Source organism: Octopus sinensis, unplaced genomic scaffold (genome assembly GCF_006345805.1).
Source record: "Octopus sinensis unplaced genomic scaffold, ASM634580v1 Contig10104, whole genome shotgun sequence".
Lineage (NCBI taxonomy): Eukaryota > Metazoa > Mollusca > Cephalopoda > Octopoda > Octopodidae > Octopus > Octopus sinensis.
This window is the reverse complement of record NW_021831991.1, coordinates 55,001-64,403: the sequence shown is the minus strand read 5'-3', so window position 1 is coordinate 64,403 and position 9,403 is coordinate 55,001. Positions and strand designations below refer to the sequence as shown.

Sequence of the window (9,403 nt, the reverse complement as noted above, 5' to 3'; positions counted from 1 at the left end):
AATAAAAAGCGCTAAATATATTCTTATACCTATTTATTCTACCCCACACCCGAGTGTCTATAACATTTTTATCAATAGAATCGTCTATACAAACTCATGCAGAACATGATCGTGTTCTTCGATAAACTTGATTAAATGTATTTTCATTCATTTAACAAACACACTCACACTCTCTCTCACATACATACACACACACAGAAACATAGCTGGAAAATATAATGAATAATGTAGAGTGTATGCCCAAATATTAAAAATTCTTATCCATTATTATTATTATTTATTTGTAGCTACTACTGGCTGTTAGTATTGGTTGGATACTCTGTTACATTTTTACTGTTACCAATTATTATCCATCGGACCCGAATTCAAGGAGCTTCAATGCTCGAACAGACACCAAAATAGATTTGATACACAGAGCACCCTGGTTTTCCTTTCCTTACCCAGGTATTTTAACTTATTTATATACTGATCATGAAGAAAAGAGTTTCTATAAATAGGATAGTATAAATATAATACATAAAATATAACGTATTTAATTTTCATATATTTGAATTCAATATAAGCAAATTCTTGTAAATAGAGATAGCAGATAACGGAAGTGGTGAAATATTGGAAAAGAAATCTGCCAAAAGATTCGTATTTTAATAGCGGTAAGTCTACGAACAGCAATACATGAAATATTCAACTAGCCAAGTATATAGAAGACGCAGTATGTTAGCAACAATAAATACATGTAAATCCAGTAGCGATAATAAGTTTTATTATTTTTCAATGTAGATTTCAATTCCATATACAAGAATGAACTTTTTACAGCCAAGCGATTTTCTTCTTATTCAGATTACTTATAGAAAAATTCCCACTGCCATGCACGGAGCAATTGATTCATTATACTTGCAAAATGGTCGTAATTTCGCAGCAAAATGGATGTCGACTCTATTTCTAATGGACCTTTCTTTTAATTTACTTCTCCTATCTTTAATTTCTATCTGATTTAAGCGTACGTTGAGAGAGAAAATAGCTGTTTGTCGTCAAAGCCTTTATGAAGACAAAAACGTTAAATTAGAGAAAAGAAACAGCAATATATTAAGAACAATGTAAGGCGTCATAATTTCTATTAACAACAAACGAGGATTTATTCAGACTTATAAACAAGTAATGCCACGAAATGGGTCGCTTGAGACTTAAGCTCCTTAGTTGCAGAGAATTATGCAGCAGAGGCGAAAAAAAAACTATGAATACCTCTCTAACAATCCGACATACTTGATAAGCTGCATCCCTGTCTATCGTTATATAGATAAGATCTTGCAATAACGAAATAGTGATTAAGCCTGATCTAATATCCCATGTGATATTCGTTGCAACAGTGAAGAAGATATAAACCACACATTTGAAGCATAATTTTTTGGAAACTGAGCCTCTCTCCAGCTTAGCTGCTGCCACTGCTTCCTTAAACCATCAGTTGCTGGTTCAAAGATCGATGTAAGAATTTCTTCAGTAGCAATAGCATCTCTCTTGGTAAGACTTGGATTCATCAGCGGTCTATGTTATCCCTTTTCTGGCCAATCAACAAATACGCCTTTAAAAGTACCCAGTACTGCATGAAAATGTCGCCAACATATTATTTCAGAGCAATCCTCTACGGAGTCTATTTCAACTCCTGTCGTGTCTGCTTCATTACGTCCCAGACCAATGTATAACTTTGACCGATGACATATAAATGGGCGGACCTAATCGAGGTTAGTGTATATGATCCTACACAGAGAAGACAATGTTACCAGGCATGTAGCTCAGATTTGAGTAGTTCGAACAGTAGACACAAAGCAAAGGTGTCGCACACCAGAAAATGCAACAGAAAATGTAACAAAGATGGGCATCCGATCAGCTATGGAGTATCACAATACCAGCGATGGAGCGCTGTTTAGCTTAGTAGGACATCTGATAACCTATGAAATTATAAATGTAGATACGTCTTTTACAAAAATCAAGATAGCGCCATATATAACAGAAATTATATAAACGATTACACCACCAGTTATAGTTGTTGTGATCCCAGTTATAGAAGAAAAACAGAGAGTTCACAACATCTAATTTTTGATTACTAAAATTTCCACCAGTGCTAGTAAAATTTGTACACCAGTATCTATACTTTTCCTCATTGTGTAGATGTACTACATACACAGATACAACTATGCCGCATGAAACCAAGGTCGGTTGCAATAACTTCCTACCGCAGGCATTGCACTTTTTTCAAATGACTGTTGCAATTCAATTTCCATATGTTAATCACTATTCGACACGTTGTATGCATTAGACTTTCTATACACTACTTTGTATGGAATCATGTAGATCCTGTAAATTTACTTGTAGATAGTATACACATTATCCAATTTCATTGCATCGAGTGCATAGAGGTATGATGTACATATGCATATTATGCGTATATATACATGAATATACAACCTCATATCCGCCTTTAGCTATATAGGTCTCAAAATCACAGTAGCTACAAACCTCACTAAAGTACACTTCTTACATGCGTTCCCGGACCTAGAGTTAAACACTTACAGGCTCTAACATAAACAAGATTCAAAACTTAGGTATATATACTAAGAATTATGCTATTCACTGTAGTCCATTACAACATTATAGCTAACATTAATAGTTGAATCTGTAAACTCTCTTCAAGAAAAAATTTTGATTTTATAATAAATGACTTGTCGACAGTGGCCTTAAAATTAAGGTAACATACCTAGACTTCAATTAAGAACAAAACCTAAAAATCGACCTAGTGAAATTATATGATTCGCCCCACCGTTTTCCTTGTATGTAAGGATTATATTTAGGTAAAGAAATTCCTGACCTTAGTAGATAAATATTTTCGTTATAGCCATGGATATTAGAATATCTCCAATAGACATTTCGTAAATGATTTCAACAGCTGCTGCCCTAATATATTAAAGAAAAAAAGGAATATCATTTGCCATGGTATACACTGCAACGTCAGCAATACAGATGCTTGCCCATTACACCAGACATCCCTTATTATCTCAGTTTTCTATGAAACCAAGATTATCTCTGTTCTACCAAATAAGGGAACCGAAAGAAAGAATTGCAATGGATTGCGAAAGTCACTTCAAAAAAGAAAACAAAAAGATACACCGACCACCAGTCTTTTTTCCGGCAAATCGAAAAGAAGAAAAGCACCAAAGCAGCAAGCTATATCTGAAAGCACACAAAGCAATATACCACATACGAACAAGTGGAAGATTGCATTGCAAGGAGACTGTATATCTGACAAAAGGCACACACTTAATACAGCGAAAACAGCACCGACCTTCTAAACTCGAGATCAGAAATTTAAAGATGTCAGCACCTCGACATATTCTGTTATCGAACGGGTACATGCACCTCCATTTCAGTGGCAGAGATACACAATACTACGCACTTTAGCCTTTCCTCCATTTGACTACTCCACTACACAATTATTTTCGATGTACAACCTTAACATAACCAACCTATTCTTCTAGTGAATTAATGAGCGGCGACTATTATAACTCTTTTGTTTTAAAGTTTTCTTTTTGTTTCCTCGAGACTTATTTTCACTTATGCTCATATTTCTTCATCATGATATTTGAGCTTGATTGACTGCCGAATCGTGGGCGGTAAATTATACTAGAGTCTCTGATTAAGACGCATATAACTTCTGGATTTTTTAAAATAAACTTATCTGTCACTGGATTATATACTTTTTGGCTGACCCTATTAGTATGTGAAGATAACGAGGTGGTATCAAAAGGTTCCTGGACTAGTTTTGTAGAATGCCAAGAGATCGTAGCACACGATCGCGTGCGCAGTGAGAACTAGTAATGAACTTCATGAAGCAATCTGCTGAGTGACATCACTGTGTTTTCTTCACAAGTAGTGAAATTTGTGTATTTCTGATCACGTGCATGCTGTAGTCTGTGATTTTGTCATGGACAGAACCAAAAAGCCAACGTGAAATCTGCTACAATAATTCCAGTAACACGGGCGCTCTATGAGCGAAGGATTGTACCTAGAAGACGATGATCGATGAGGAAAACCTGTCATGAGCGTCACTTCACACATACATGCATGTGTGTGTGTGTATATATATATTGTGCGCTTGAGAATCGATGTTGCAACATAGTATTTCGCAACATAGTTTTTCACCAAAAGAGTAACAGGCTTAGAAAATAATATACGTGCTTGGGTAGATCCGTTTGAACTATAATTCTTGAAATTGGTGCCCCAGCATGGCTACAGTTTAATGACTGAAACATGAACATATTGTGAATGTCCATCTATCTGTGTGCGTGTGTGAGTGTATGTGGTGTATGTGTGTACGTATGTATATGTATATGTGTGTATGTATATATATATATATATATATTATATATATATATATATATATATATTTATATACATTGGGTTTTTCGGAAAGTTCGTGCCGATTTTTAAAGGAAAGAAAAATATCAATAAATACTTGCCATTATATTTTTAATCAACCAAATATGAACCATTGTGTTGCACAATGCATATCCAGCTTTCCTATAACTTGAAAATACCTTCTTCTCAGAACTGAGGTGGTTTCATGGCAAAGAATTCATCATGGTATATTTTTACGTCATCCAAGGAATTGAAATTTTTATCATGAAGGCTATTCTGCAGATACCTGAAAACGTGGAAATCCGAAGGAGCAATATCTGGTGAATATGGAAGGTGGGGTAACACATCCCAGCCGAGCTGCAGCATTTTTTGCCTGGTTCCCAAAGAAACGTGCGGACTTGCCTTATCATGTTGGAAAAGAACACCCTTCCTGTTGGCCAATTCTGGACGTTTCTCTTAAATTGCTGTTTTTAACTCGTCCAGTTGTGAGCAGTATGTCTCAGAATTAATTGTCTGGTTACTTGGGAGACGCTCATAGTACAGAATTCCTTTCTAATCCCACCAGACACAAAGCAAGACTTTTTTAGAATGAAGACCCGCTTTTGGGGTGGCTAATGGTGGCTCATGTCGCTACTCCAGGATTGCTTTCTCTGAACCTTTTGGTAGAAAATCCTTTTCTCATCACCTGTCACAATTTGCTTTTAAAAAAAGGCGCGTTTTCATTCCGTTTATAAAGTCAGTCACAGATGGAAATGCGATCCAAAAGGTTCTTCTCACTCAACCGATGTGGTACCCAAACATCGTAGCGATTTGTGTACCCAAGCTTTACCAGGTGCTCATGAACGACGGATTTTGATAGGTTTAGGCTTTCTGCCAATTCTCGGGTTATTCTCAATTAATGACTTGATTTGGTCATCATCTGTAGTGGATAGTCAGCCTAATCGTTTTTATCAATAATGCTGCAATCTCCAGCTCGGAATCTTGCGAACCTCTTCCGTACAGTTCTTTCGGATAAAGAAATAACACCGTAAACTGCGCATATTTCTTTGGTTACTTGTAAGGGATTTTTGCCTTTACGGAAAAAGAAAAGCATCAAATGCTGAAAATGAACTTTCTCATCTTCCATTTTAAAGGGTTACAGAATTAACACAGGTTATAGAAACATAAACCTTCTTCCATGAAAAGATAGCTTAAACTGTGCTCTAAATGGAGGTGTAGTTAAATCCTATTTAATGGACTCAACCATGTTCTAAAATATGTCGAAACTTAAGATACTGTAAATCGGTACGAACTTTCCGGAAAACCCAATATATATATGTATATACGTGGGGAAGTCAAAAATTATTTGCACTTTCGCTATAACATATCTTTATTATTGTCATACTACCTTCTACGCATGCGTGCTTATAGTTGTTACTACCGTGATCATGTGATCACAATTTGAGCCTGATCGCGTCATTTTTCTATATGGCTTTACAGTATAAGCATGGCCGCTCCATTAGCAATGTACGCCAGAGGACAACAAAAGAGCAGCAATTAATTTTTTCTGAAATTCATCGGAGGCTTTTAGCAGAATACACTGCCATGTTGAAGCGTGCATGAGTAGATCGAAAGATTTATAAGTAAATGGACAAACATGAGGTACGAATAGGCAGCAGGACGCCAATCAACCTCCACCACTGACGAGAAGATTCAACTGACACGAGAGATGATAATGGTGAACTGGTTCACCATTACCATCTCCCAGGTCACTATTCTTTGTTCTTCTTTGGTACACATTACTAATGAAGCAGTTTTGATCATAATGTAAAGCCAGAGAGAAAAATAGTTTGATCAGGATCAAATTTCGATCAGATGACCATAATAGTAACTATAAGCACGCAGAATGTAGAATAGGCCGTCATATATGTTAAGCCAGCTTGCCATATGTTACCTACTATTTATTTTTAGATCTTATGTTATCTACTACTTGTATTTAGATCTTAGCAATTAAATTATAATATTGAGAAATGTCCAATCCATTAGAAAGTACAAAATCATCTCTTTCTCGTATTAAAAATTATAAATGCCGACTCAAGACACAAATGTGTCACATGCTAACAAGCGGTACTCGGATTACGCAGTTATCGCCTGTTAGAAAGCCGCGATACTATCTTAATTACAGAGCGCCTTTACATTACCGTTATACCTTGTACATCGGCCTGTCCCTCTGCTATAAACTATAGTCGTGGAATATTAGGTTTTATGCGAAAAGTGGTTTCTGCCGCTCTCTCTATTCTCCTACATATCTGAGGAAATGTAGACTGAGTGGTGTCCAACAACACTTCTAAGGGCGCAGTGTAGTTGATTAAGAAAGAAAGAAAGAAAGAAGACTAATATCTCCTTTACCAACCCTGAGCGAAGTCAAGGAAAATTTGGACTCCGTGGCTGTTGAACTTAGATGCAGACAACTGAAGAAATACCAAAAGTCATTCTAACTATATACCAATAACGGACAGTCACTATTAATTTAAAGGTGCATGAATCCGTAGACAAACTGGATTGAAACCTCTTATCAATATCTGCATTATAGTGTAAACGGTAACGTGGATGTCTGGCAACCGATATTTTCGAGGCAAGTCACTTGCAACATTATTCTGTACTAGAATAGTGTTTAATAAAGTTTATATTTAGATCTTAGCAATTAATTCATAACAAGTCATATTGTCATGTATAAAGTTCCAATTTTATGACTGAGATCTTAAAATGAAGTTAAGAGAGGTGGGAAGATTGTAAAATATTAGGGAGTCGGACAAAATGTTCTGATTTACATAAATTACAACTCTTTACTCAGTTCAATTCTAACTGGCCTCAATTTTGCTTTTCATCCTTGCGGTGTCGATGACATAGAGTAGCATTCAAGAATTATTGTCGTAAAACATTCATGACAGCATTCACGTCTATGTAAGAAATTGGTTTCTTAAGTGGGATAATATTTTCTTCTATTCTGTTTTGAACTTACTTTTCAGGTCAGTATGGACCACCTAAATTTCAAATAGCTATTTTTCTCGGATTTTTCCTGTCGACAATAAATTCAATTATTGAATCTATGGGTGATTACTACGCTGCCTCAATACTATGCTCCGTACCCCCACCTCCGAGACATGCAATTAACCGTGGGCTGTTTTCTGAAGGTCTAGCGGGTGTACTAGCTGGACTTATGGGTGCTTCACACGCAACAAGTTCGTACAGCACACACATTGCCCTTATTGGTATAACAAAGGTAAGACAAATTTATTTATGAATACTAACATAATTGCGTGCATTTTATTTGAACTGGACAAAAACTTGTCCAGTTTTATTTCCTTTGAGAAGGATCTGTTAAAAGAGCCTCAACATAATGCCTTGCCCTGCAAGAAAAGATATACACTAGTTTACACAACGAAGATCACTCAGGATCATAAAATATGAGATCCATTCTATCCGTCCCAAAATATGCTGGAAGGTGTGATTTTGATCAAAATTCTAATCTAGTAACTCTTACATACGAGTAAACAAAAGTACGTATAAACACACATTCATATGTAAATATTTATTTCAAACGCAATAATTATAAAATAGTATACAATCCTAGGAAAATATTTCGAATTTACAGTATGGTTTGAATGGAAAAACAAAATATGAACGTCATTGTCTGTAGAAACACAACTGGTTATACTTCTGTGTCAATAATTTCGCCTGGACTTTAGGAGCAAAGGACACTAAATAGAGCAGGAAATATCTGATAAATGCCACCTGCATTCTAGTATTTTAGATGTTCGAATTCAAGTGCCATTAGGAGAGGAGACAGATTATTTATAATAGAAGAATATCTATATGTGTATGAGCGTATATATTTTTGTGTGCTTGTGTAAGTAGGTGTGCGTTGTGTTTGTATATATATATATATATATATAGAAGGAGCTTCTACAGGACTAGAACTGTTTCATTCAAGTATTGAGTACCTTATTTACTGTGGTTAACCCCGAATCAACCCGGGACCTACATATATATATATATATATATAAAAATAAATATATATATACAGATAGATAGATAGATAGATAGATAGATAAAACTTACTTGGAAAAGGATGCGTGGCGTTCCATCATATCATAATATAAGTAATATATACATATATGCATATATACATACATATATGTACATACCTATATATATATGTATATATATGGGTATAGGACTTTGAACTCAATGAGAAACGAAAACATAAAAACAAAAACATAGAATCGAACTTTTTTTCAAATAACGGAAAAAAACAGAATACAAGACATACAACACAAGGAATATGCCCCTTCTTCAATTGTCCCTGTTTCGTCTTCTCCGCTTTCCGAATGTAAGGACAAGACGCGACTTCGTTGAAACAATCCTTCCCGCAAAGCAAATTAAATAAAATTTGGGATATTTTTGCGGAGGGAAAAAGTGGTAACAAGAACAGGGCAGTAAGAACAAAACAGTAAAAACAATAAAATGTAAAAGCAGTAAAAACAGTAAACAGCGTTCAGAATAATTTTTCCATCATCTTGACTTAACAGCTCTCATCGTTTGTTTTTACTGTTTTGTTCTCATTGTTCTATATTTTACTGTTTTTACGCGAACCGTAGTGGTTTGGCAACCAACCAATAGTATAGACACCAGGCTTAGAAAAATATAAGTACTGGGGACGATTCATTCGACTAAAAGTTCTTCAAGACTAAAAGTTCTTCAGCATGGGCGCACCCTAATGACCGAAACAAGTAAAACATACACACTCACACGCACACACACACACACACACACACATATATATATATTCATAAGAAACATCTATAGGGTGGCGAATATTCGTTATAAATATCACCACCAGTGGCCCAGCATGTATAAATAGTCAATAGACAACATATTCATATTTCAAAATAGAAAATTACCCTTTAACAAGTAATTTTTACATGCTAGAAATAGCAGCCAACACGGCCAAAAT

General features: G+C 35.5%; 1 protein-coding gene across 1 annotated transcript in view; it reads left to right on the top strand.

Annotated features, from left to right (window-relative positions):
- Nucleotides 1–287: 287 nt before the first annotated feature.
- Nucleotides 288–9,403, top strand: part of LOC115228278 (solute carrier family 23 member 1-like) — a gene marked incomplete at its 5' end in the record, with an annotated part of 19,818 nt that continues 10,702 nt past the window's right edge. Inside the window, 2 exons of the mRNA XM_029798899.2 lie at nucleotides 288–444; nucleotides 7,416–7,669. Coding sequence (XP_029654759.1) covers nucleotides 288–444; nucleotides 7,416–7,669 — 411 coding nt within the window. The remainder of the gene's footprint in view (nucleotides 445–7,415; nucleotides 7,670–9,403) is intronic.